Genomic DNA, 26,850 nt, shown 5'->3' with positions numbered 1-26,850 from the left:
AGTGGCTTGCCATAAGGGAACGTGGCTTTCTTTTAATATGTTGTTTGAGTTCGGTTTTCAAAAATCGCGTTTTGAAATAATGCATTCGAGCACAGACTTGCTAACGTTTTTTCACGTTTTCTCCTGTGCGTTCGGCCTTACAGCGTGTGCTTCTCAGTTTCCTTTGTCGCAAAATTAAAATTGAGGGACTGTCGGGTCTATGAGTCCCTGAGTAGGTCCGAGACTGGAGATTTTTGTTCAGCAGATCTAAGACCGATGGTATGCAGGCTATTGTCAGTCTGTAATCTGTTTATTTGCCGAAAGAATATATAGGACGACAGGAAAGATTGTTCTCTACAAAAACAATGATCGTCATCACTCGACTGACTAACTGCTGTGTGTATGACGTAACAGTGAGTTGTCATATTTATTGTCCAATGCTTTTGTTTGTTGTCTAGGGAAGTTAGGTCACATAATGGTGAGAAATACTTGATGCAGTGCTGATCTGCGAGGTATTTAGATGTCTCAGTTGTGTTCAAATATAATTTATAGTCATTGGATAGTCCGGAACTTCACCTTATTCGGTTAAATATTGTCGGCGAATAGAATCCTGATTAGTTCTCAACTGAATATCTTAAAACCAATGCCACTTGACCATATTTTACAGATAACAGCGTCACGCCATGTCGCGCTTAGAGGGTTAGGCTTATCTGGTAAGAAACAACATGTAAAGTACATTTCCTACACAGTAACTAACGGTCTGACGAAACTGTGTTGACGAAAAGTTGACGCAATGCAGGACAAGACATCTGTGGTTAAAGCCGACGGCTTCGTTCATCGAAAAGCGGGTAGGCCCATGAGGTCCTACGTTATCTTCTTCTTTGGATCTGTAGTGGCAACAGTTATATTTATATTAATCGCTGAATCTTCGAGGTAAGCACCTTTACGTGGGTTTTTAGTGGATATAAATTGTACAACCGTACAGTATATCAGTAAAATATTTGCATACTGAAGTAACTTAGGTCAGACCTGCAACAAACGAACAACTTTATATTAATTTTCATTGACTGAAACGTAAAATTGTCCGCTCGTTGCTGTGCTAAAATCACTGTCGTCAAAAAGTCTTTCGTATCGAAAGCTGTTTCTTTAAATTTCCACCCGCTACAAATTGCATTCCAAGGTTGTTTTTTAGATTTAGTCTGATCACCAAAACTACATTCAGCGACCTGCTGTACGCAGACAGCACAACCCGTGAAATCCACGACGCTTCAAACAAGTAGGTTTGCGTTTAGAACACCGACAGCGATACCACCACAGTTGGTAAAGGAATTCTACATTATCATGTATATGAACAATTCTCTGTCATGTTAAATTAAGTCTAAGGTTTTATCAATTTTATTTGTGTAGACTGTGCTTCAGTCTTTGATGGTGTTATGATTTTTTGAACTCCTTTCTGAGTTGTTTTACCGCAAGCACGGGGAGAGAAACGTGTTGAAACATATCACCAGCAGTAGACTAAACATAGTTCCGCTACAGCATACGAAGTATGTGTCGTCGACAACCTCTACGGCGGTCATTATTTACGTTTTCTTCACGGCCTTTCGCTACAGCTTTAGACTTGCTAAATAAATGACTGATTATAATGAAAATCTAGTGTTGACTGGGATGTCGTTGCTGCATGGCTCGTGTCTTGTTTATGTTTAGTAAGTGTAGTTTAAAGGTCCCGATGTTCGTCGTAATTTTAGCGTTTTCGTGCTGGCCGATTTTGTCAAACATTGTTAACTTCAGTTAACATCAAGCGTGAAAACAATTTATTATTATCAACACTCTGTGACGATTTTAGATTTTAACAAGAAGGTTTACCAGTTGGATTAGTTTTCCGCATTTCAGCAACACATTGAAAACAGCAAAGTACTGGTTCACAAACAGGCTTTCGGTGCCAGAAAGGAACGCGTTTTTTGGACCATTGTATTTCTTTCTGCAATTTTCGTGTGCAATATGCTGGTGACTCAAAACGCGTTCTGCCGCTCGTGTGTTGACTCTATTGTTACTGTGGTCTGCAGCCTCTGTCGTGCCATTGCGCACTTTTGAAAAGTTGTTTTTGTAGTTTCGTTAAACCCTCCTGCTGTATACCTGTTGAGGACTACTTGATTACACGTACCCTACTGAAATTTTGGATGTGGAATCGAATGTTTTTAGTCTTTTTATTGTTAGGTGGCAACAAACAGAACCAATTAAAATAACGTTTTCCGTTAATCGTTGGCCATGTGGCACTCTGTACGCTCGCTGTAGTCGAGTCAGTATTTTTCGACATGACAAACTAATTTCGCAGTTTCGTGGTAAATTTTTAACAGGGACATCAAAACGCGAAACCTACGATGTTGGTTCTTTTAATTTTCAACCGTCTCGAATGCATATGTCTTTTGCACTGAGGCTGCTGATTAACTATCTCGTACCCGTTTAGAAATACCAGCTCTTTCAATGCAAGCGTGGACAGTGAATCACTAATTCCGACAGTTAACCGGTGGGTCCACTTGCTGACTGCTATTTATCACATAACGATCAGTCAGATCGTTATGCGTAAACATTGCTGATATTCATCAAGTGGTCACAATCCGCCACTTTATGGACAGATTTCTTCGTCAATTTTACACATTTAAATTTAGCGGTGTTTTTTCAAGTATACACTTTTTCTTCAAGTTGACCATCGCTTTCTTTAAGACGAAACTATATGTGTTAGCACTGCGTTGATCAATTTGAGTGACATTCGTATATATCACAACACTATTTTGCTCACAAATATGTAATATTTTTATAAGGAAAACACTATATTATATTTTCAAGTGTATATTAATTAAAACTTTTTTGTTTAAATCACATTTTATGTCTGTTGCTTGACCTTTTATATTGTGCTTTAAAGTTCACAGGCCTCCAATTCCATAACACCCCTTCCTACCGTCCTTACCACAACAAAACCGCTTCGAGTTGTAGAGGCCCCCCGAAACTCAGGCATCAGGTAAACCTTAAACCACTGAAAAAACGCAAACTAAAACATTGGAAAACAGCTGTGTTCAACATCGATGAAAAGACAAATTCAGTTCAAAATAATAATAGAAACTTAAGTTGTGTAAAGGAGCAAAAAGTATTTTTTGTTTGCATTTATGAAGTCCATTAAGTAGCGATTTTTTTCTATACACCATCCATATGGGTCTGCAATTATGAGCTTAAATTTCACAGAAAGTTTGAAGCAAACTTAATCGGAGGGACGCTACTCAACGATTATGGTGAGCTGCCGGAACATTTCAAAAAAAACGTTTCGGCCGAAAAGATCGTCGGCAACTTTACGATACGGTAAATAATCGTAAAATTGGTAAATGTGACAGTCATCGATCCCGGTTCTGAAAGGAGTGCTGCTCTATTCTCTTCGTTATGTCTTCCGCACCAGGTGCTGCTGGGCAAACATGGTTAGAAAACGAGCGATCAAACATGCTGGAAAATGACTAACCAAAGCAAACAGTACAGTGCTGTCGGGCACTCTGTTACTGATTAGTAAACGCGCCAAAACATTTTAGGCCCAAACCCGTCCCGAAGTAGAGTATTTTTGAAAGCCTGATTTGGGCCCGACAGTGAACAAATGCCGAAACTACGGCAGAGTGTAAATGTAATAGTTTCAAGCAGTGATGTAACTAGGTTCCGTTTCTGCATAACAAAAGACTAACGTCACCACATCTATATTTGTGCTAAAAAAACATATAAACTGTGAGGTAGTGTGAGTTCCGAAATTGGCCTTTTCTTTCAAATTTATGCCCGGCCGACCCACAACTCTACTCTCTGGTGTTTGTTTGCAGCAGGACCTTTTTAACAACTTTAGCTGTGATATTTTATTGGTAAACATAAAACCAGGGTCGGAAAAGCAGTCAGTCCATTGTGCTTGGCAGCCATCATAATACAGCACTGCATTCCCGAAAGCAATATGAAATCAATGTTTTTTTTCCTTGCAGCCCGCGCAGCATTGAGGAGGCTGAAGACTTCTTCTTTATGATCTTCCTTGTTAAGTCGACGTGCGCAAGAGCCGACCGCAGGGACAATGTACGAAAGACGTGGGGTGCCATAAGAGACATCAATGGGAAAAGGTGAGGCTGATGTAACATGTTCTCACAAAACTAATTTTATGTTGGACTGAAACAAATCTCTTATCCCGCAATATTACTAATTGCAACAAAAACAAATTTAGCTGCTGAGAATAGGAAATACTAGTTGCCACCGTGACGCGTAGCGATGAAAAAGCTTTCACATGCGTGTGAATGAAGTGCTATGTAGCAATGGAGTGTCGCTAAATTTGGCCATAACCCAACACAAAACATCTAAAGTTCGGCCGCTATTGTGCAGCCCAGCGTGCATCCGCATTAGCAGGCGACGTTTCCTATTCGTTGTCGGGTTACACGCAAACCAGCTCAATATGTGACGTAGGCGTTAAAGTTTATTACTAGGCTCATGTAGGCGTTGGTTTTAGCCAACATAATTATAATATTGTAATGGTGTAAGGCCACGGCTCCGCGGTGACCATGTCCGGATGCTGCAAAGGTCCGTGCAGTTCATTGATAAAGGTTAAAGTCTAAATGCTGTTTTGCTGTTGGCCTGATATTTAACAAAGTATCGATAACCAAATTTCGTTATTATTTCGAAAAAATAAACGTTCCTGGAACTGAACGCATTGCAGCAGTTTAACTCATACACTGCACCAGAAGAAGATTTTACCACCATGCGAAGGTTGGCAGTATTTCATGAACCTTTTATGGCAGCAAAAGGTTGTCTAAGCAGTGCGGTTTCGAGTGGGTCGCGTGGCAGTTTCCGATATGGGCTTTTCGTTCGCGCGTATTTTCACGCCTGGACTGTTTCGAGTATTGGAATCTTTCCATTGTAACAATCGTATATTTACATTAAGGTTGCCATTTCTCGCGTATCCTGGATTTTATTGCTTAAAGCTACGTCAGTGCGAAATGTCAAAGAAGTGCTTAATTTTAAATATTGCTTTTGGTTACAGGTTATACGTCTCCTAACCATAACAATGCCCACACTGTTAACGAAAACGAAGTAAAAACATGACAATTAAAGTTTCGGTCGTTGGTGATTATCAATTATGATCAGTAGCGATAAATGGACGACTTCCGTGAGGGCTTGGTTCGGCAAAAAGTAAATGCATTGTTTGTGCACCTTTACGTCACATTTCGATATTTCATGCTTCAGCCGTAAGAGCTTCAAGCAATAATTTGGCCAGGGGTTCGCAGACTTGGTGATTTTGTAGAAGGGTAACGTGAGGAGTAAAATGTTGGGAACTACTGCTCTCATGTGACTATGCGCACGTTTACAGTTTGTCAAAAACGAGTATGCCAACGTGTTTTTTGGACATGACTTAAATAAACTATGCAGTTAGAATATTGAATTTGTGTGCTGCAGACAAACAGTCACTGTTTCGACCTTCAAGGTGTCATCAATGTGACTATAGACGAGTTTCTATTCCATTTTGTGGTGACTATACAATAATCGCCATCCGTTTGCACCATGCTTATTCAATAGGTTTGCAGGTTTAACGAAGTCAATTAAAATATCGAATAATTTTGAAAAATGAATCTTGCTTAGCAAATTATTAACTACATTAGCAAACAGAGGGCACATTCAACTTTAGTTGATGACTTGCTAATGAATTAAACTGACTCCGCGGCATACACGTCCTCCTTCGCTTCGTTACATGACACTTTCCGTTTCCACCCCTAATTTGCCATCTAAGGCCCTCGGTACTGCTTCCTGACGACTACATTGGAGAATATGCAGTTGTATAAACAACCTTAGATATAGGGTTGGTTCGATAACTTTTCTGTTCTACCGGCAATTTTATTTAGTATGTGTACAGTTCATCCACATAGCGTAAGATACAAATGATTTGATTTTGGTTGGCTAAATTCATTATGCCCAAAAATTTCACGTACACAGATTTACTTTAGATTGGTCTTGATTTTGACGTCATCTTTCCAAGATATTCATTATTAGATTACTACTGAATGTGTTTTACTCAAACTGTTTTTTAGGTTCGGCGTGTTGTTCCTAGTGGGCAAAAGCGACAACGCCAAGCAGCAGGCTGATCTACAAGCAGAAAGCCAGAGTCATGGCGACATTCTTCAGAGCGATGTGGGTGACGGTTACCGCGAGCTGCCAGCCAAAGTGCTGTCAGGCTACCAGTGGGTGTATTACCATCAGCCCAACGCCAGTGAATTCTACGGCTTCACAGATGACGATTGCATGATCAACCTTCCTCGTACTTTCGACTATTTCATGTCCAATCACGAGCAGTTCCTCACCAGCAAAACCATCTACTGTGGATTTATTTACAATCCGCGGGCCGGACCTATAAGGTATTGGATAGCGGTGTTCATGTTTATGTCAAAGCTAAGTAGCAAACCAAGGACATGCAATCGTATGTTTTCAGATTTATAAACTTATCGGCATTGTTAAAGGTAGACCAATGACATATCAACACCCACTATATATAGTCCATCAAACTGAACAGTTATCAGTGCGTGATTCTTGTATGGCAAACACAGGAATCAATCGGTTTCACAGATTCAGTGGATGTTCATTCAATAAAATCGAGTTAGAAACACTATAGGTTGCACGACAAAGGGAATTTAAACACGCCAAACTTAAGTTAAACCAAACCCTCCATTTAACTGTGGGCATGTGCCAACATGAATTGGAAAAAGTCGATTTACGATTCAAAACGACAATTGAAACACTAATCCACCCCAAAACCAAATATTTGTAATTGACCAGTGTGCTGATCCTTCTTACTATTGTGTAAGCTGCAGACAGATGGCCACTACTTCGACCAATTGGTGATAAATTATTCAAAACCAATAGTAACAATACAAACGTTATCTTCCTCAATTCGTAGGAGAAAAAAACTACAAGTGCAACACTAGATAAAAATTTTCAAATTTTCTTTTCTTTGATGATCAATGTTGTTATATGCAGGGGTTAAATGTGCAGCGTTTAAACTGGCAAACATTTTGTGCGGATACTATATTATCTCGTACGTAGGTGTGTATCTAATGTCAGTCAAATATCTGACTGTAATCACCCTCGGTGGTGAAGACTGCTATTACATGCAAGCTTGTGTAACAAATTCCACCAAGTTTTGAACCTATGTATGCTATACATCTATTGCGTGATCTGAATATTACCAGCGATCCAATCAAGGTTTATGGCCTTTTTTAATGCCCAACACTACATTACAGCTTTACAAAATTCCTTTTTTTATGCTTCCTCAATTTTAAGATCCGAAAGTAATGGTTTTGATCTTCACTTGGTGTAGAAAAATTCCAGGGGATCCGTAAATGCCCTGATTGAAACGTTTCTATCAGATCAGTAAGCACATATGCTCGGGAAAGGCTGAAAAATATCCATGAAATTGTTGGTATCGTTATTTCGTCAGTGCATGCCATGGGCACTCAGGTGTGTCGACAACATTTGAGACCGGGTGTAGGTCCTTGTTTGGACGCGAAGGTAAATAAAGCGCTCTACATGAGCTACTTACGTTGCTCATTAACTGCGTCCATTTGTGTGCTCACCGATGTGTGTGTGTGTGCTGGCAGATAAAATTCGATTGGTCTCTATGTCTTGTACAACTTTTGTCGGCAATGGAAACATATCCTTATTTGGAGGCGACCTGAATTAAATGAACATTAAAAAATCGTGCACATTCTTTTCTTTCAATGCCCTTTCAAACTTACGAATAATTTTATTTAATTTCTGCCTTGCAGGGGAGCGTCAAAATACGCTATCGAGAAAAGCCTGTACCCGAATGGCCGCTACCCTCCATTTTGCCACGGCGGCATGAGTGTGCTCGCTCTTCCGCTCCTCAGCGACCTCTACCGGATGGCGGAGATCACCAACCGCTCTGGGTTTCATCTAGAGGACGTTTACATATCCGGACTAATGCGAACAAAACTCGGTCGAGGACAGAAAAATATCCAACCAATTAACCACGAAGGTACTCGGCGGGTCTATCAGTACCACTTGGGTCCATTTTCGTGGCACCTGGGCCTCTCACGTGACGTGTTCGTGCGCGTCTGGAAGGTGGTGTACAACATGATGACTGTGACCGCCAACAACGCGACGCACCACGGTTATTGGCACACGGCCAAAGCGCTGCAGGCCACCGCTAGTAGTGACGTCATCGTGCCAAACGATGATAACCTGGATCAGTACTTTCGCGAGAACTTCGCAACAACTAATCGCTAAAAAGCACTTCCGGGGCGCGACTTCAAAAGTCCAAGAACGTCAGTCGAGCAAGAGACAAACCACGGTGCTTGCAAAAGTAGATTCTCTGCGACGCCTTTTTGCTTATATTGTTTAACGCTTTTAGGAGTTTTCATTATTGCTATAGGCAGAAAAACGACGTTGGTTGTGTGTGCTTTTTAAGTGACGCAAATATGTTCTCTTCAGCACTTGTAAAATTCATTTGCGTTGAAATTGTTTATGTTTTCGCTATGTTCCATGCGGTGGCATGACGTGCAGTTGGGCAACATAACAAGTTAATTTTCCAAAGCTCTCAACTTAACTTTCCGTTCTCTATTACCAAATTGTAACTCCATTCATACAATAAACTGTGCTGACCTAAACTTCTTTACCAACATTGTGCCTCTGTGATTTTATTTTTTGTCGTTGTTACTGTTGGGTTGATGAAACGACAATACCACTGTTCCAATATAGAATAGACTGCATTTTGCCGTCGTTTGTACATGTTTTGAGAAAAAAACGACAACTTACTTTGCCGCCTCTTTATTAGCTTTATTACAAGTCACAAAAACTAACTCTTCCCAATTTTTGGTACTGTTTTCTTTTTACATGGCGCTAAAGTGTGTCGGTACTGGCAACCCCAATCCATTTCACAAATTGTTGATACTTTCGTTTGAAGATGTTCTTCGTATGCTTGTGTTGGAAATATACAGTTCTCCCCGATCCGGCGTTACCACGTGGAAGTATCACATTCCCAACTACGAAAGCTTTCCGTCTACGCTACTCAAAAGCGCCTAAAAGACATGTTTTTGGGAAGAATAACGTATAATGTAAGTGTTTCATATTTACCAATACGTTGAACTTTCAAGACTGACATTGTACGTTTTTGTAATATACAGACGTATATTCATTAAATTGTTAAATTACATCGATCTCCCATCCCAACTAGAGCAGTTTTATCGGATAAGAAACACAAGGTTTTCGTGAAAATGAAAAGGGGCAACAAACTGGTTGTTTCGATTTCTATTTAACTTCAGTCTGTGTAGCAGTTGAATTTCACTTCATACATTTCCATGCCGGTTCGGTGAATACACGTTTTTGCACGCGATTTCCACCAGGTTTAAAACATGGAATTTTGGTCGGCTGCCTTAACATAATAATAAGCATTTGTGAATTTCAACCCAGCAGGTTATCCTGGGCATCAACCCCGATATAGGGTCGGGATAGTGCCACCGTGTGGTTGTTGACAAAATTGTGGTTTAAACACGTGGTGCCGCTGAGAAGCTGTAATCAGGCTATGGTGGGTGATGGGCAGCATTGGTCAAGCGCCCGACCCATATATCAGGAAGAAAACCTGATCGGGATTCGTGCCCAGGAAATCCTGGGTTCAAATCTCGGTATGGTAAAAAAATATATATAGAAAGAGTCAGACTGGAAGCAAAGTTATGTGATTTTGTAAATATCTAGTCATGAAAGTACAGCACAGATAAAACAAGTCAAAGGAGGTTACGAAGTTAACAATAGGGGATCTGTTGAATGTATTTTAGGGTGAAAACAATACTGCAGACCGGCAGTTGAGGAACACTGATTTCAAAGAAATATTGCCCGCAGATGATTGAAGCCGCCTTTATGAGATGGCAATGTAGTTAAAACACAAGCAATGAACAATATATACAAGTTTCCTGTGACCTGCTTCTTGTCTACCGATTGAAATATGCATATAAAGTAATGCGTTGTTTAAAACGTTTCAATAAAACCGAGGTTGCAACATTTGATTGGATACGCTAGATTGCCAACTTGTGTGTTCTGAGCACCCGCGTGGTAGAGAAACAACACACTCTTCGAACATCAGTCGAAGCGCAAAATACCTATGGCTTCAGGCATTCGAGCGTACTGCCTGTTGCGGTCAAGCTAGAAAAGAAAGAAGGCTTTTAACACAACAATCGCCAAGTGGTGTTCAAACCAATCAACAAGTGTGACGACGGATTTGTAAATTGAGGGGAAAAGCTTGGCTGGAAGCAAGGTCAGCAAAACAAAGAGGAAACAAGGCGTACGGCGGTGCGTGTTTGTTTTTCTCCGGTGTGTTTGCACTCGCTCAACTGGCCACAATCGCGTGCACGCTTATATCAATTGAAGCACGTTGGTGTGTAGTGTGTGTGGTTGAGCTCTGCCATAAACAGTGGCGAAATTGGTATAGAGGAAATGGTTTCCGTTCAGTACTTTTTAACAGATGGTGTAAGGATATTATTATTAGCATTAAAAATCCATTTGCTATATCTCGTTCATCAATATATATAGTTGTTTCGCCAATGTTTTCTGTGTTAAAGTTTGTTTTGCGTAATATACAGTAGTAAATACCATATTGCCGTAACATAGCGTGACATCTGATAACAATGATTTACTGGATTGCGACACTTGTACTTGTGCTTGCTGGAGCGTATTTCCTGTGGTACGTCAGCAAAAGGGGCAGTAAGGGAAACGAACCTCCCATGGTTTCTTATTGGATTCCTTGGCTGGGTAAGAGAAATGTTTAATCTACGTCAATCACAACACGCTAGTGAAAGTGTCCTTGAACTTCGAGTTAAAATCTGTTTAGCAGTCTACGCACATTGTCAATGTCTGTACTATCACATAGTTACATGAAGTTACTCATAAATACAATGACTTGTTTCGTAGGTAATGGATTGCAGTACCAAAAGAATCCCTTGAGCTTTCTTCGAAATTGCATGGAACGCTATGGTCCTATATTCACCGTACACATGGGTAAGTGACCGTGTCAACCAAAAGTCCAATCGCCCCCTTAAATCAACTCTTGTTCTTTACGCTAGCGTGGTTTGCCTGGCGCGTGGCTATCTCATCGTCAAGCACTCAAAATCGCCAAAATGTGTCAAAATGAGTTTTGGATATAGTAACCGTCTTAAACACATTGACGGATTTGGCCACATCGGGCCACGCGCTTGAGGGAAGGCCAAACAATTTACCGTAAAGATATAATGGCAACCCTGCGCCCCCCAACAGAAAGTTTCTGGATCCGCCCCTGTTAGGTGCATGCAAACATTCTGTAGAAAAACAATGTGCTGTAACAATATAATTCATTGTCGAGGTTGTGAAAATAACAGCAAGACAACGTTAAAAGGATTTTATGGTTTGCAAAACTAAACCAACTAAATTTCAACCTCGAATTTACTGTCGGTTCCTGAACGAGAAGTTTGTACTTTCACCACTTATCACACTGGTTGTTTGAACATACGCTCAATTCTCGCCGTCGGCAATTCAAGTGGCAACGGTCCATGAGCATTTTGAGACAAGTTCAAGTATAAGTCCCGTGTCGTAACTATATGTGTGGTTAAGCGCCTTAGAATCCTTTAAACGGGAGATTGAATTTATCTTGCGAAATAGTACGCACAAAATAGCGAACGAGCGAAACGTGTATTTTTTCGCTGGCACGTTCAGTTGTCACAAGTTAGGTGAAAATGCACAGTACAAAAAGTCCCGAGGATAGTTATTTTTTTTCTTTACCTTGTTATTTTACCTTTGTCGTATATATATCTAAAAAAGGAGGACGCTACCTTACTTTCGTAACGGACCCGTTTACTCATCCGACAATTGCTCGTGAGGGGCGCAAGCTCAACTTTCGGCTCCAAACCATTCCATTCACCAAGAAAGTTTTCGGATTTCAAAGGAATGGAGTCGAGGAGGCGACCGCTGGGGACTTTCCCAAACACTTGCAGGCAAGTCTATCATCACAAGACTGGGTTTGGCGCATATGATGGTTATTGTTTTAGTCAGTTCAGAGTATTTTGACTTACAGGAGGCACAAAATTAATCGACCAAATGCCGTTTATTGCGAGTGGTTCACAAGCGGGGACCCGTAGACCCGTGAGGTTCAAAACCCGTGGTTAGGGAGTCCGCGACAATTTCTGGACAAGCGTGTTACGAAATTCATATTCTCCATTTTCGAATATCATTCAAGTTTCATGGAAACGTGATTAATTACAGCAGCACGTTGAGGCTTTGTCGCATATGTCAAAGTTGTGACGTGGCACCACGTACTTGAACATTAGCGTGCAAGTAGATTTTTGATAAACCCAAAGCGGCCCGTGACTACTCTGACGTCATCGAAAGGGGTCAACCGGGACAAAAATGTTTGGGAACCGGTGTGCTGCTATATACACAACCAACATAGGTAATACACATATGTTTCTTTCATCAGGGTATAGGTCTCGAAGAGTTGTCGAAAGTCATGCTAGACAATCTTCACTGCGTCTTGAAAAAGCCGCGTTTTCTGTCAACTGATTGGACAGGATCCAAATTACTCGACCTCTCATACGAAGTCATGTTTACTGCCGGCTTTAAAACGTTGTGAGTTATTGTATCTTTGTACGCACACATTTAAAGGATTCTGTCGTCATTGTGTATGTTAGGTCTACACACAAAGCATGGAGTGTGGTACCAGCAAAACCGCATAAAATCAAACAGACCAAATTTTGACATGGCCAAAATTTCCATGTCGAGCAGCTTCAATAAAAAAGCGTAGACCTAACATACATGCATTTTGCAGAAATATAAAGATGGCAATCCACGGCTATTTTGCCACACGCGCTATTTTAAATGTAAAGCTGCATGTTTGCACAATCCCGAGTAACGCCGTTTCTTCGGGCTAGAACACCAGTGCGCTTTAATCGTTTCAAAGGCAATGAAACGTTATCAGTAATAGCATAGCCTCACACGAACATTGGTGGTGCTTGTTCTAACACGAGCAGGCTTCACATAACTACCACAGATTTCTTGTAAACTGTTCATTTGATGACGCCAGATGTTTGCTTGTTTGTTACGAGACAACACGGCAAAGCACCAGGGTGCAGATAACGCTATGCTTACTAACATATAACGTCAGGGGTGGTTCGAATTGAACAGGCTTTTTGTAATGTTTAGGCAAAGCATATATACTGACTTAAAGTTGCCACAACGACTCGATTCACTTGTAATTTCCAGCTGGGCGAAAGTGTTTACAAACACATGTACAAATTTAACAATATTTTAAACTTAGATTCGGCGCTTACTCTCAGAAGAATGGGGTGTCAACGAAGAAGGATGATTATCAGGCAATTATAAAAGACTTTATGATGTTTGACGACGCTTTTCCGTTACTCGTCCAAGGATACCCGATAACTTCTTTGAAGGTAAATATTTAGCATCTGCGTATTACCTATATTTACTGACGTTTAAGTTGCGTTGGTCTGCAGCTTCGGGCTTCCTGCCACACACAAACACGTAACCCCGTAAACAATGTGTTCAAGGCTATTGAAATGATTCACAAACAAACCGTTTATGGGTACCCACATTCGATTCAGTACAACATGCTTTTGTAGCAATAGGAGTGCATTCTGCTATGGCATGTTGTATGTTACTTTAAAGGGCGTCAAAGAAGCCAGGGAGCGGCTGCTGGGGATGTTCGATCCCGAAGAAATGGATCAAAGAGAGAGTGTTCATGCTATCCTGAACTCACGGAGGAGGGAGCTGGAGGAAAAGGATCGATCGAACGAATACCCGGGAGTCGTGCTTGCTCTGCTTTGGGGTGCTGAAGTACGAATGTAATAAACGCAGTAACAAACACTGAAACTAAGTTATTTTGCTTGCGTCGTACAGCATCTCTTCAAAAAGCTGTGCAAATGTTATTCGTCTGTAAAGCTTTTTAAAATAACGTTATTCTTTAACATTTTACTCAATTTACAGTCGAATACTGTGCTCGCTGCTTTTTGGACTCTTTACTACGTTCTGAAAGACCCCGAGGCTCTGAAAGCAGCGAGAAAAGAAATAAATGAGTTGATCGAAAAGACTTCCCAGACAGAAGCCGAGGATATCAATCTAACTCGAAATGACATTGAAAGCATGACCGTACTGGGTGAACGAACACTTGACGCCAGAATTTGTTTGTATTTAGAGCATAATCCTAGAAACCACCATGCTTATATTTTCTGTGACGGTTTGGTCGCCAGCCTGAATTTCAAGCAAAGTCACCCTTGCGGATAGAGCAGCCACTTTTGTTTTATGTGTAGAAAGCATCGTAAACGAGTCGCTTCGATTAAGAGATTCCCCTTCTATGTTGCGTCTCGCCACCGAAGATTACGACCTTAAAGTGAAAAGCCAGGATAAGACGTACAGGTAAGCTAAAGGTAAAGTATAGCTCTTTGAAGCTTCGGTTTATGAGCTTGACTACAAATTTGTATTCCTGCCGCAATTGAAAATGGCAACAGACAATCTTCAAAACATTAGAATTGTTATCATTAACCCAAACAGACCAATATTTGTCAATTAACTCATATGGTGCAAATCTAATTCTAAATCAATTTTACAGAATTCGCAAGGACGATAGCGTTATGGTGGTTTTTCAACTTACCCATATGGACCCGAAAATATATGACGATCCCGAAAAGTTCAAGTTTGATCGTTTTCAGACCGGCGACGGAAAAATTAAAACAGTCTTCAAGAAAAACGGCAAAGAAGTGAAATTTCATCTCCAACCTTTCGGAAGCGGATTAAGGTAAAGCTTTATTATGTAGCTATTGTAGCCTATATGCTACATCAGTATTAAAACGCAAATTAAAGCCCACAAACTAACTTTGTTTTTGTTTCTTACTCCTTGCAGCAAATGTCCAGGTCGATATTTTGCCTTGATTGAGCTGAAGCAATTCTTAATTACAATGCTACACTTTTTTGACATTGAACTCACGGACCCTGATCGACCAGTTGGATATGCCCACTCGCGTACGGGATTTGGCTCTTTACCGCCCACAGGCGACGTCGCTGTACGTTTTAAACGACGTGGGTTGATAAACAACAACGAGCCATCTACAATAAAAACCTAAATTTCAGTTGATCTTTTTTGTTATATTTGTCCTTTTCGATTGGTTAATTATATTTGTAAAGTGTGTTTGCAATGCCTTTCGTGTTTGTTGGAAGCAATATTATCAAAAATTAAATAAAATTTGTAAGTACAAATTCAGGTATACTTAACCACCTCACGGAAGGGCGGAACGGGATTTTCCCTGTTCAGGAGTGTCTACTACAACTCAGTTTTCACGAAGACTTTGCAATATTATAACTCTAATATTTAGTTTATTTATGCAAAAACGTTGTTACACACTAAGAGCATGTTGTTTTTTGGTAGATTTGTTTAAAGGCCGAGAATTTCGATACTTTAGGACGTGTGTAGCATTGCCGAAGCACGTGGTGAACGAAACAAACGTTTCGTTGATGGAATATGTTTTGGCTGTTTTTAAAATACCTCTATACAATACGTTGATAACTATTTTAGTTCACAAAGAATGATATTTCAAACAAACATATCCGAAACGCTACTTTAATCATATCACGATGAACCGGGGAAATTCCGTTTCGCCCGTCCATGAGGTGGTTAAAGTATCTGCCACAAATTCAACGAAACGCTGTTGCTTCTGTGTTTTTGAGCCTTGTGACGTAACAATTGCAGCTGGTGTCAATTCAAATTTTTCCTGCTTCCATTGCAGTAGTTTGTTGCTGTGTTTTCTAGACATGAGAACACATGTAGTACTCACAGGAAAACAATTGGTGACTGTATATAGTCTTTAAATAGGATATGTACGTGTGAATAGCAATACTTCGGTCCTGGTCTCTTGATTTCTTCCATCCGCATCAGGAGAAGCAGCAATACACAGCCGGAGGTAAAGTTTTGGTAAAAGCAGAACTCATATGAACTCCTTGTCGCATTTGTCCAAAATGCAGGTTCAGTGAACGGCACTATACGTGTATACTACAGGGCATTGGCAATATTGGCAGTGAGCATAGTCCAAATTGGATTGTGATGCAGTAGTTTTACCTGTTGTTACAACTACAGCTGAAGTGTCCCCCAGTTGTCTGCAACCTAATTTGACAGCTTGATGTCAGCACGGTTGTTTAAATGTATTTAAAAGAAACAACTGCAAATATATTCCGTTTATAGTGATACATTAGCAAGTATAATTATGTGGACATTTTCCACTCATACGTTACACATGCGGTCGACAGGTGTCAAGGCGTGGAAAGGTTTTTCAGTTCAACTGTACGCTTGTTTGTTGTCAATAATAATTACAAGAAAGGCACGTAAGTGTGGGCTATGGTCAAATCAATATTCAGGTTGGTCTGTGTTAAACCAGCAAGTAAGGATGATGCTTGTTTTTTCAAGGCTTGTACGTCATAAAAGACTGTATTAAGTATTAATCAGTCTTGTTGGTGTTTTCCGTATTCTGGCGCACGATAAACCATAAACCATCTTATCAGTTGATGTGGTAGCACATACTCCTGTGTTTGATGCTAGTGGAAAGTTTTACAGTCATGTAGCCAGCTGTCGATGGGAGGTACCTTGTGAGCTGTATGACAGATGTAAATGATGCAATAGGAACATCCTTTTTGGCCACAAGTGTTATAAAAATTACTCTGGGGTTAGTAAGGTTAGGTGTGACGTGGCTGCGTGTGCGGAGTTTTTTTAATTTATGATTTTAAATTAGGTAAATTTGTTTCTTGCAATTGGAAACGTTTTTGACTTGTTCGGTACTGCTACACGTTTTGCAGCCAATTCGACTGCCATCAACGAAAGCCTTAAGCTTAACCATATTTGCATGTATTTTGGGCAAAGGGTCACGCAAAGGCAGAAAACCGCTCAGTGAGACACTAAAGCATTCCGGCAACCACACACGACGGCTTCCGACATCGTCAAAGCCGTAAACTTTACGAGGTTACATTATCTGAGGGTCTTTTTATGGACGATGGTTGAATTTGTCCAAACGCAAAATTGATGATTACCGAAAGGTAGTCGCTGGTACCCGTCTTTAGAAGGTCTAAAACGCAGTTGAACTTTACGTCACACAAGTACATAGTCAAAAATCAAACACAGGGCCACTGAATACGTTTCACCTGATCCTCATATCATTAAAATTACAGTAGACGAAAACATTGGTAATATAGGGCCTTGTTTCGAAGCATCCCCCCTCTGTGTTCAAACAACCATGCGATGCGCTCGCTTATTATACGGCGGCACCGCTTCGATGTACGATGGTTATAAAAGTTCGCGTAAACAGCTGTCGGAATCTCTAAAAACATCGGGACTTCCACGCATGTCATCGCTTAACACTCCCGCGAACCCAGCACGTACTTGCAAAGCAAATAAGATTGCCTCTTGTCATCCCATTGTTCCGGTCGCTGTTCCCTGTCTGCGTTTATTGACCCCCACATTTATTGACAAGATTGATCCTGTCCGCCGTTCCGCCTGCCAGTGTTGTTTGACTTTGGGTGCTTAGTTACTTGCGGCGGAGACATTGCTGGCATAATTTATAGAGGCCGTTTTCGTTCGCCTGGGCTGAAGTTTCGCTGAAAGGTATTTTGGTGGATTTTAGATATTACTGGCAGTGTTGCGAGACTCAGGGCAATGAATCGTCGTAGACTTTGAATTCTGGCACCACTCTACTCAAAGCCGAAACAACGGCACTTAACTCTTAATTCATAAGTTTGAATCGAAATAAGGCATTTGCTACCTGGTTGGATTTTTAACAAGGTTTTATAAAATCTTTCTTTTCAGAATTCCCTCAAAAAGGGTATTGTCAGTTTCGTTCACGCTTCCGAACATTATCACGAGCTTCAGTCGGAAAGTGGTCACCTAACTTAGATATCTAGCTTGTTTATGAACAAACCCATCAGTGCAGAGTAGCTAATCACTTGTGATATTGTGTCAGTAATAAAAAATGAAAAGTCGCATGCCCTGTCGTGAATATGTTTACGACTTGACCACTAACGCATTCACCTTGTAGTTCATAAGATGTCGAGGGTGGTGCGATCGAAAGTATATTTGTTGACTCACAAGTGTAATTGTGATACAATACTTGTGCACTATTACGTAACAAACAACCGTTTAGACAATACTTCGGTTACATTCCTGTGAACACAAACGCATGTGGATTGGGGCTCAACACCCTGTAATGACTGCCCTTGCGGAATTAAAAGTACAATGTTCTATTTCTTGCAAAATATCACTTTAGCAACTAAGGATTAACGCAGAGTTATGTCATCTGGTATCATGACCCCAATCAGTCTAGATTTAAGCCAAGAGGAACGCCGCAACCTGGTACTGCGCATGCGGTACGGCCATACCGGCCAAAAGGTGCGCCCGGAACCAAAAGGATGTTTATTGGTCGTCGGACAGTCTGTGGTATGTTTTTTTTTTAATATAGCACACTTGGTCTACCAAATTCGAAGTGATGAAACTTGTTGCTGCGCAATATAGGCTATTCTGTTGGATTGTGATGACTTTGGTTTGCTGTGTGAATGAAACTGTATTAGTTGATTTCAACTTTGAACGCCACATTTTTTTAACAAATGTAATGTTTGCCTCGTGTTATGTGTTGTACTTTTACTGTTTGCAGGTGCAAGAGACAAAGCCCCACACTGCCCCGCCACTATCACGTTTCCTAAGCAAGTCCCATCCCGAACTATTGGCAAAAAGCTATTTTAATCCAATGGCTAACTCAGGTAATTACACCGTCGGTAACATTTCGCGGTTGTTCTCGGTTTCTTTTTAGCAGAAAGTAACAGAAATTGACATAAGTGTTGCTTCCCAATCTTCACACCCTAACACGAAAATAGCATACAACATACAATGTTGTCTTTGCTCATAAAGTCTCTCTTGTAGCTGCAGCTACCAACGCTTCCGTTTCCTCTCCGTCCGTGTTACCCAAAGACTCCGCTGTTGGAGCTTTCGGGCTGAGCCACACACCCACCAACACTAAAGCTCCGCCAACAACACCCCATGAAAACAAACCAGCAAGTGGTCTCCACGGTCCCGCAACATTTCGTGAAAATGGCGATGTGAAGAATTTGGCGTGTAAGGAGTTGCGGAAGGAGGGCGGGGTTGGCACTGGTAATGCTAAAGATAAAAGCATGTAATGCATGGCCTTGAGCCTAAATGCGGCTTTTATCAATAAAAATCCGTTTTACTGAGAAACTATTCAAAAAGTTTATTGATATGTACATTCAGGACATGTCTATAATACACCGGTGTCGCACGGAGGGTTTGGCGAGGTATCGAAGCCTCATTTGGGGCGGAGTAAGATCAAAAACTCCCTTCACGGAGTGCAAACCGACAAAGAGGCGAAGGACACACAACACCACAGTACAGAAGAGGCACCGTTCTTAACGAAACACCTGATTAGACGAAAATCAAACGTCACTTCACCCCAAGGGTAATTTGCACTGACTAATTTGTGTAAACCTTACCTCGCTACATATGCCCTTCGTGATGGCAGCAAAACAAGCGGACTGCCGAAATTGTTAGTATTTTATCAGTGCAAAGTTAATCTTTTTATGATCTTGCCTTCTAGCCAACAATATAATGTCAAAGACCTAAACAACTCTCTTAGGATATCACATACGTTGGTGTGTTTTTCTACGTTTATTTCGCAGAGTTGTGATACGACTTTCACAAATATGCATTATGCTATGGAGAAGTAACAAACCGTTTGTGTCTATGAAGGCTGCGAACTCTTCAAAAACAAACGCGAAATAGATCAGACCAGCAGATTCATCCCGCGGCCGAAAGTGAAGCCCAAGCGATTATTACAAGTTATTCCAGTTCGTCGCAAGGTGGCGGAGTTGAGCTACATAAGACAAAAGACAACAGGTTCACCGAAAACTTTCATCCCTGCAATTTTATTATTTAAATCATAGAAATGAAAAATTGAAAAAAATGTGCACCGCAAATTTTCACCGTATAGAAACCCTCATATGGTTTTGTGTAGTTATTACTATATGTGTTGGGCTGTTTCTTGCATATTTGCCATTACCGCAATCCAACAATTCGCCGGTATTTTAAAACACGATTGCCAATCTAAGACTTTTGTAGCATTGCAAGGCGTTCCAGCGTCACAACTACCGCGCAACAAAAATCTTCAACATCCAAAGAAGAGCGTCGCTCGTCATTCGGGAAACCCCCCGGCGTGGTAAACCGTTCGCTGCCTGCAAGGAGAACAAGTAATGGCTCCGTTAAAGGCAAAGTTGGAGGCGCTGTGAAGAGACGACCGTCAAAAACCCAGGTGGCTTATATACGGAACAAGGGTTTTTGATTTAGCTACGGCATTTAGGAGTGGAATGTATGATGGCACAGTTTGGCATGGTTCAGCATGTGGCGATATTTTATTGATGCTGTTATGTAATTTCTTTTATTTGTTAGTTACGCGCTTCATATAATCATGAGATTGAATGGGGATAACCTATTACACGTGACGTTTCACATAATCGAGGGAAGAAACATCAAAAACTCTATTTCAAACACGTTGTAAGGCTATAACCTCATATGTGAATTTTAATGTCCACCCAAGACGCTCATTGTCTTACAATCCTCAAACCTTGCCCAAAGCAAAGTTTTTCATCATATTACTGCATTTCTCACAATTGCCCGAGGGTCGCCCAAGGGGCCTAAGCGATTTTGTTGTTTGCCTTAATTCTAACGACGGCGCACCCATCCTCATTGAAATGTTGAGTAATTGGAATTCCCCGGAAAGGAACAACAATGCGCCGATCTCCAATAACCTGACGGAGAGCCCCTTGGCGAGCGGTGACGCGTCTTTTGTCCTTCTTGTTATGCTTCCGACTCTCCATAACAAAGCAACTTCAGTACAGATATTCTTTTCCCCTCAAAGGAAATTCATCAGAACGACCTCAGTTAATTTCTTGTTTTCCAAAGCTCAACTCGGGGATTTAAAAAGAAAAGTAAGCAAAGAAGTGTTAGAGTGAATCATGATAAGCGAGCTGAACACAGTGGCAAGGTTTAAGCCTCGAAATCACCAAATAAAGTCTTATCCTCCAAAAAAACGCAAACGCACGCATACCTTCTTTTTCTCGCACAACTTCAAAACAAAAGCATAGGTAGATTCACACGAAAGCACCCCTTCGTTTGGTTTTGTTCTCTAATTTCACCCAACAATCGTTTGAGGCAGTGACGTTGGTTTCCTAGGACGTCATTAGGGACGAGGCGGAAACACAGAAGGACACCGATAATGACGTCACAGTTTTCCGCAAGTTCCGCGAGATGCCGCAAAGTCAACCCAAGATGATTTGCTTTGACTATCCGGTGGGTAATTATGCAAAGCTTCAACTTTTTTGCGTTGTAAATTGTCTTCAATGTCGGATCACGACAGGGGACTCACCTGACGCACGTGGACGTGAAGAACGCCATCTTGCGGACGGTTCCTGATGCGTTCGACGACGAACGCGTGGCGTCGGTGCAGTTCGAGAACGTGAACATCAAATTGGGGACAGGCGGTTTACCAAACAGGTCGGGCCGTGAGTTATGTTGGTTGCACAGATAAAAAAACATGTGTTTGGTGGCAGATGGCTCATCGAACTCAAAGACTTCTCGACGCGAAACAAACTGATCAAAGGAGGGCTGACTATTGTCGCTAACGGTAAGTTTTGCGACTTGATACGTTACAGTGACATTTTGTGCAAATCACAATTTTACAAATAATGAAGCAAATTATGTTACGCCAATGCGTTTGTTTGATCGCCCGGTACATTACCTCAGCAAGGTTCGATGTTTTACAATCCCAATTGCCCATGGCAGCCATTCCTAAACTGCGTCGTTTATGCAGTTGGTGTCGTCGCGAGACGTGAATTATTTCCAAACACAAATATCTGTTTAAACAAACGAATATAACACAAAATCAGACTGGAGACTATCCTTTTCTAAAAGCCCCAAGGTTGCGAGCAGTTTGTTTCGGTAAAAATAGCTGTGTTTCTGCACAGAACCCCAATACGACGATCCGTTGCTAAGCGACGTCACCCGCTCACGCAAAGTGAGTCACGTGACGCCTAAACTGTACGACATGGTCACTATGGAGGAATACAAGCTGTTTCTTCGTAAGACGGCTGCCGAGGAGAAACTACAGACCTTGATCCTGATGAACGCGGGACGTGGACAGAGCCTCCTGGCCAACATGCTGTGAAATAACAACGTTATATTTATGGGTTGTTATACGAAAAATACTTTCACTGCTTTGGTTAAAGATTGTTCAGTTCAAAGTCTGCGCCACACCGTGTTTTGAATACATAGAAGGGACTTGTGTTCCCACTATGTTTTTATATTATTCGGCCTGAAGGGTAAAGGATAACATTTTTAAAATCCGGCTGCGCTGTTTCAACTATCTTTGATGTTTTGTTGTGTTAAGACCACGTGTTTCTCATATAAGTCATAAATATGCACCCGAAATGCAGTTGCAACCCACACGAATTTTTGCGGCCCAATCGAAACCGCCCACGAACTTTCATAGGAAACCACAGCAGGTTCGAAGATGAATCACTCATAACTCTGCCACCGTTTTCCCGGATACGGTTTTATTGACTTATCGTTTTGAAAAGCAAATATATATGTTTATTCTGTAAAGGTTTGTTTTGCGTCTTTTAACCTTCAGCATTTCAGTTCGATTCGTTGTAGAGAACTGTTATGCGCTTGCCAAGTGTTTTAATGTATCGCGGATCATCTGCAAAACACGTTTTCTGCTCGGGTATATTGTCAAAACGTAAATACCCATTACAAATGTTCCAAAGTAGTTAACTTGGAGTCGTGGTAATGTTGACCCAACCCCCCAAGTTGCAGCGAAAATTTTTTTGAAACAAGAAAAATTTCCTTGGGCACTGCTAAAATCGACAAAGGTTTACCCACCAACAAAGGTTTTGTGTGACGTCACAAACCGCAGCACCTGAACGCAAGCGAAGTAGAACGGCTCCTTTTAAGCGGGGAACAACGCGACGACTCAAGTTTGTGTAAGCACTTTTTGTAAATCTTCTTTTGTCAAAAGGTTTTATACAAATTGCGCAAACCGCGCGCAACACAAATTTTGTTGTGTCATCGTGACTAGAGTGCCACCCTACGGGGTGATTCCTTTTTTTAGAATTCAATAATTCGTTTTTCTTGTCGGACGTCAAGGCCAAGCTTTGCTGTGGATGAGTAAACGTATCTTTTGAAACAAGTTGATGTATTGTACAACAACGCGCATGTCTTTGAGCAACAATCCGTTTTCCCGAATGTCTCGACTCGTTCGACGGCAAATGCCCACAGAAAACTCCTGCACAATCTTTGTTCACGCGGTCTACGTGCACTGATTTGAGGAAATTCCAACCGTATATAATAGGGACGCCGTCATATTCTCGCCATTTCGCCGCATATTGTGTTACGAGTGCACCCTGGCACAATAGACCGGGTGACGCCCGTATCCTGTCATGGCCCGGCTTTCTTCGCCTTTCACACCACGACCGTCAAGAAAAAAGTTCAGCGCGGTCGCAATTGTTGTTCACTCTCACTTTCAATTGATCCGACGCTTTGCCATAACATTGACAACATACTTCAGGCAATTAGTGAAAAATGCTATTAACTGTGTCGTAATGTTATTCCCAATGCCACAGTGAAACCGGGTATGTTAGGGAAATTATTACCTGCGCATGCTGGACTTTTTTTTTTACCAAGGTGATTTTTCTCTGTCTGCCACGAAAGCATGACGTCAGAAGTGCCTGCGGGAGGTTTCTTGCAAAATCTTTGCAGTTCACGCACGATAAAAGCAAAGACAAGCACTCGAAATAGCTTCACGACGGGTAGTTTTTGTAGCTACAAATATTCTCTTATTATCACGCCAATACTCAGTTATGGGGATATTTCGTCGTTTAGAAGTTCAGCAGCAAGGATATGATTTCACGTTCACGAACAGAAAGGGAAGGAACTTGCGCTTGTTTCAGTGGAGTACAAACGCTTAATCATGTACATTGCGACCACTGCAAAAGTTTCCCTTTGATGTAGAGATTATGCCCACATTATATGATATAGTACGCGTACATTTTAAGCAGCGGGCCGCCTCGGGTAAAACGCTCCCGTAACTGCCACGGAATAGGAAATAATTCCGCCCACGAGCAAAAACTTTTATCCAGAACCAAGTAGAAAATATATGAAGAAATTAAATCTAGTGCGCTTGGGAGCATGCCACACGTAGATGTTATCGCCACGTTGTACCACCGAAGACACACTGGTGTGATGGCTCAAAGATTGCAGGGAATTGTGTACAGGCATTGGTAACCTATAGGCTATATATATATAGTTTTCAATGTTGTTTCGTACTGGTATGTTATAACCACACTATTGTCTCGTAACTTCCAATAGGGTGTAAACAATATGTTTATGTTGTGACGATGACTGCAGTTTGGGCGTAAACAAAATTTTGGTGAGTAAGGTATGAGCGTAAAAGCGCATCGTCAGTATAATACCTGCACACGCCATACAGGATATCGGATGCATTGCGCTTAAAAAGCTGAGCTTGCAGTTCCTGTTGCACCACTTTCACTTGAAAAGTTACTAGGTTTTAAACTTTGTCAAATAATTACAATAATTCAGATCTTCCATCTTTTGATGTTTGTTTGTAAGTTTATTTTTACTTGGTATTTTGTGCTGAACACATTTTTAGGATAATACAACTTTGCAATTACTTTTGACGTGGCAATGCAATTGTCAAGTTTATACAGTCAATGATTCAATTATAGGCTAGTATCGTGATATAAATATTTCGGCACCTGTTATACGACATCTGTTGGAATTTGCATTATTAGTTTTCTGCAACATTGATAGTATATTTCTACACTTTTATAACTAGCAACGTTTATTCTTCTCCACAATGAAAAAAACAATCTCATTCTGTTTATCATGTGTGTCAGCAATTTAGTGACGTTAACTTTAGTTCTTCCTTAACTACGCTCATCTGCAGACAACCGTGCTGCATGGCGGCGTTGCTTTGCTGCAAACCTCGCAACAAACAGCGAAGTTTGCAGACAGTGGGAAGGGGTTGAAGAAACCGTGTCGGTGCATCTCATTTCATTGACTGCTGCAATCCGGATGAAGCCATCCATTGTCATGCAAATACCGGCCCCCGGTCGCCCCGAGGACAGGAGATACCTCATCTGCTCCAACGGGATGCCCGGAAAAGGCAAGGTACTCTCGCCCTGTGCCACTATACTTAATTTTTATTTCGCTAATCAATACACAATCATTGGATTTAGGGGGCATGGCAGTTGTTCGCCTTTTCGTAACCATAAAAGGAAGCAAATCCAGGAACCTTCATGTTAATGAACAAGCAAACAGGCTAAACCTAAAGGTTGTAACCAAAGGTTGCTAATGCGCAATTTCTGGAAAAAAATAACTACGGTGAAATTTGATATCATTTAAAATTTGATTTAATAGCTTATTCAAAGGCAAATTTTATCAAATTAAATGACAGGTTCACCTAAAACATTTCAAACCTTCAAATCTGCTTTCGGGGGTCTTTTTAAATCAATTGATACTTACGTCGGGTACAAGCCGATCGGTATCAAAAAATATGAGCTGACTCAAATAGGGTTTGCCGGTCACGTTGCTATCATTTACACTTGTTATGGGCGTCGCCCTTTCACGATGCAATCTTGTATTAGCACGTGGTATGATTTGAATCCTGGTATAGGTAATGGAAGTAGTCACACGTAAAGCTGTTTATGCAGAGAATCATATTTTAGCCCTAATCGACACTGTTGTGAAATTGTATCGTTAGTGGCCAGCAAAACTGTACAATAGAAATCATAGTCAATATTGCAGCAGTACTTACCTGAGGCATTTTTGCGTACTAGAAACCATAGCATTAGGACAAGTCTCACTTCGGCAAATATCCCTAGTAAGACGGTGATTCCCAAACTTACCATGCCGGGGAAAGTTCGCCACTCGAATATTTCAAATACTTTTTACAAAGTCGATTTGCAAATACAACAGCATCTATGAGCACGATGCGGTTTTCACACTGAGCAAAAGACTCGTGAACCAGCACGTTGCCTCATTTTTTGTGCCTGGGGCTCAGTCGGTACCTTGGTCAAGGTTTTCCCACGGTTCTATCTAAATGGGACCGCGGTCCAATCGTTCACGCTTTCTGTAGCAGGGGACATTCTGTCACGAGTTCGTGGTCATCTTGACATTTCGGCCATAACTCCGTAAACGCTGCATCAACAGGGAATATTTTCTTGTGCATGAATATGCTGCAATTGCAGCACGGAAATGTTCATTTCTTTTTATGACGTTTTATAAGCGATCCTGCTATTATTGTCTTTACATAATCTACAGCACGTTTTTCGAGCCGCACACGCAATACGAATATACGAACCATGTACATATCCTAGTTGCGAACTGATCAGTCCAAGCCCACCAAACTCCTAACAAGCTCTTGACAGGAAAGCAACCCAAGGAACAGCAAGAATTCTGAAACTCGTTTGAGGTATTTGGGTCAATATGTTTACAATTAGCACCAGGTTTGCTTTTGTGGGGTCCCTATAGCTAATAATTTGGTGGCTGTCACACGACATTGTAATTCGCGAAAAAACGTTTTATGACTTTCCCAATCATTTTCAACTAGGTAAAAACGGACTTCGTTTTTACCGTTACCCGCCTGAATGCACAACACTTAGCACGCACCTTGCAACAACAAAAAAACGCATCTCGCACACGTGCGAAGACAG

At 41.2% G+C, this 26,850-nt stretch overlaps 3 protein-coding genes across 5 annotated transcripts; all 3 read left to right on the top strand.

The window, feature by feature from the left end:
- Nucleotides 1-650: 650 nt before the first annotated feature.
- On the top strand, nt 651-9,002 carry LOC145911325 (N-acetyllactosaminide beta-1,3-N-acetylglucosaminyltransferase 3-like). Of its 2 annotated transcripts, XM_082998634.1 has the most exons (8): nt 651-912; nt 1,172-1,255; nt 2,444-2,503; nt 2,900-2,995; nt 3,217-3,330; nt 3,981-4,112; nt 6,066-6,389; nt 7,797-9,002. In XM_082998634.1, exons 1-8 carry the CDS (start codon nt 773-775, stop codon nt 8,275-8,277), a joined length of 1,431 nt encoding a protein of 476 aa, XP_082854760.1. In that variant the 5' UTR covers nt 651-772; the 3' UTR covers nt 8,278-9,002. The 2 variants fall into 2 exon arrangements, with proteins under 2 accessions (XP_082854760.1, XP_082854761.1); XM_082998635.1 differs by lacking the exon at nt 2,444-2,503.
- A 1,662-nt stretch (nt 9,003-10,664) lies between these two features.
- LOC145911315 (cytochrome P450 7B1-like) lies at nt 10,665-15,529 on the top strand. Its single transcript, XM_082998619.1, has 10 exons — nt 10,665-10,791; nt 10,951-11,037; nt 11,833-12,005; nt 12,488-12,636; nt 13,325-13,457; nt 13,693-13,860; nt 14,011-14,179; nt 14,334-14,439; nt 14,633-14,818; nt 14,924-15,529. The coding sequence occupies exons 1-10, from the start codon at nt 10,668-10,670 to the stop codon at nt 15,141-15,143; spliced, it is 1,515 nt and encodes a 504-aa protein (XP_082854745.1). The 5' UTR covers nt 10,665-10,667; the 3' UTR covers nt 15,144-15,529.
- A 2,793-nt stretch (nt 15,530-18,322) lies between these two features.
- On the top strand, nt 18,323-22,370 carry LOC145911826 (uncharacterized). Of its 2 annotated transcripts, XM_082999264.1 has the most exons (10): nt 18,323-18,493; nt 18,708-18,813; nt 18,974-19,201; nt 19,319-19,523; nt 19,814-19,960; nt 20,183-20,372; nt 21,293-21,409; nt 21,477-21,613; nt 21,670-21,743; nt 22,084-22,370. In XM_082999264.1, the coding sequence occupies exons 1-10, from the start codon at nt 18,347-18,349 to the stop codon at nt 22,281-22,283; spliced, it is 1,551 nt and encodes a 516-aa protein (XP_082855390.1). In that variant the 5' UTR covers nt 18,323-18,346; the 3' UTR covers nt 22,284-22,370. The 2 variants fall into 2 exon arrangements, with proteins under 2 accessions (XP_082855390.1, XP_082855391.1); XM_082999265.1 differs by lacking the exon at nt 18,323-18,493 and having other exon boundaries at nt 18,778-18,813; nt 18,980-19,201.
- Nucleotides 22,371-26,850: the final 4,480 nt, after the last annotated feature.

This window comes from Ascidia mentula, chromosome 8 (assembly GCF_947561715.1).
Source record: "Ascidia mentula chromosome 8, kaAscMent1.1, whole genome shotgun sequence".
NCBI classification, from domain to species: Eukaryota; Metazoa; Chordata; class Ascidiacea; order Phlebobranchia; family Ascidiidae; genus Ascidia; species Ascidia mentula.
This window is presented reverse-complemented; position numbering and strand designations above follow the sequence as displayed.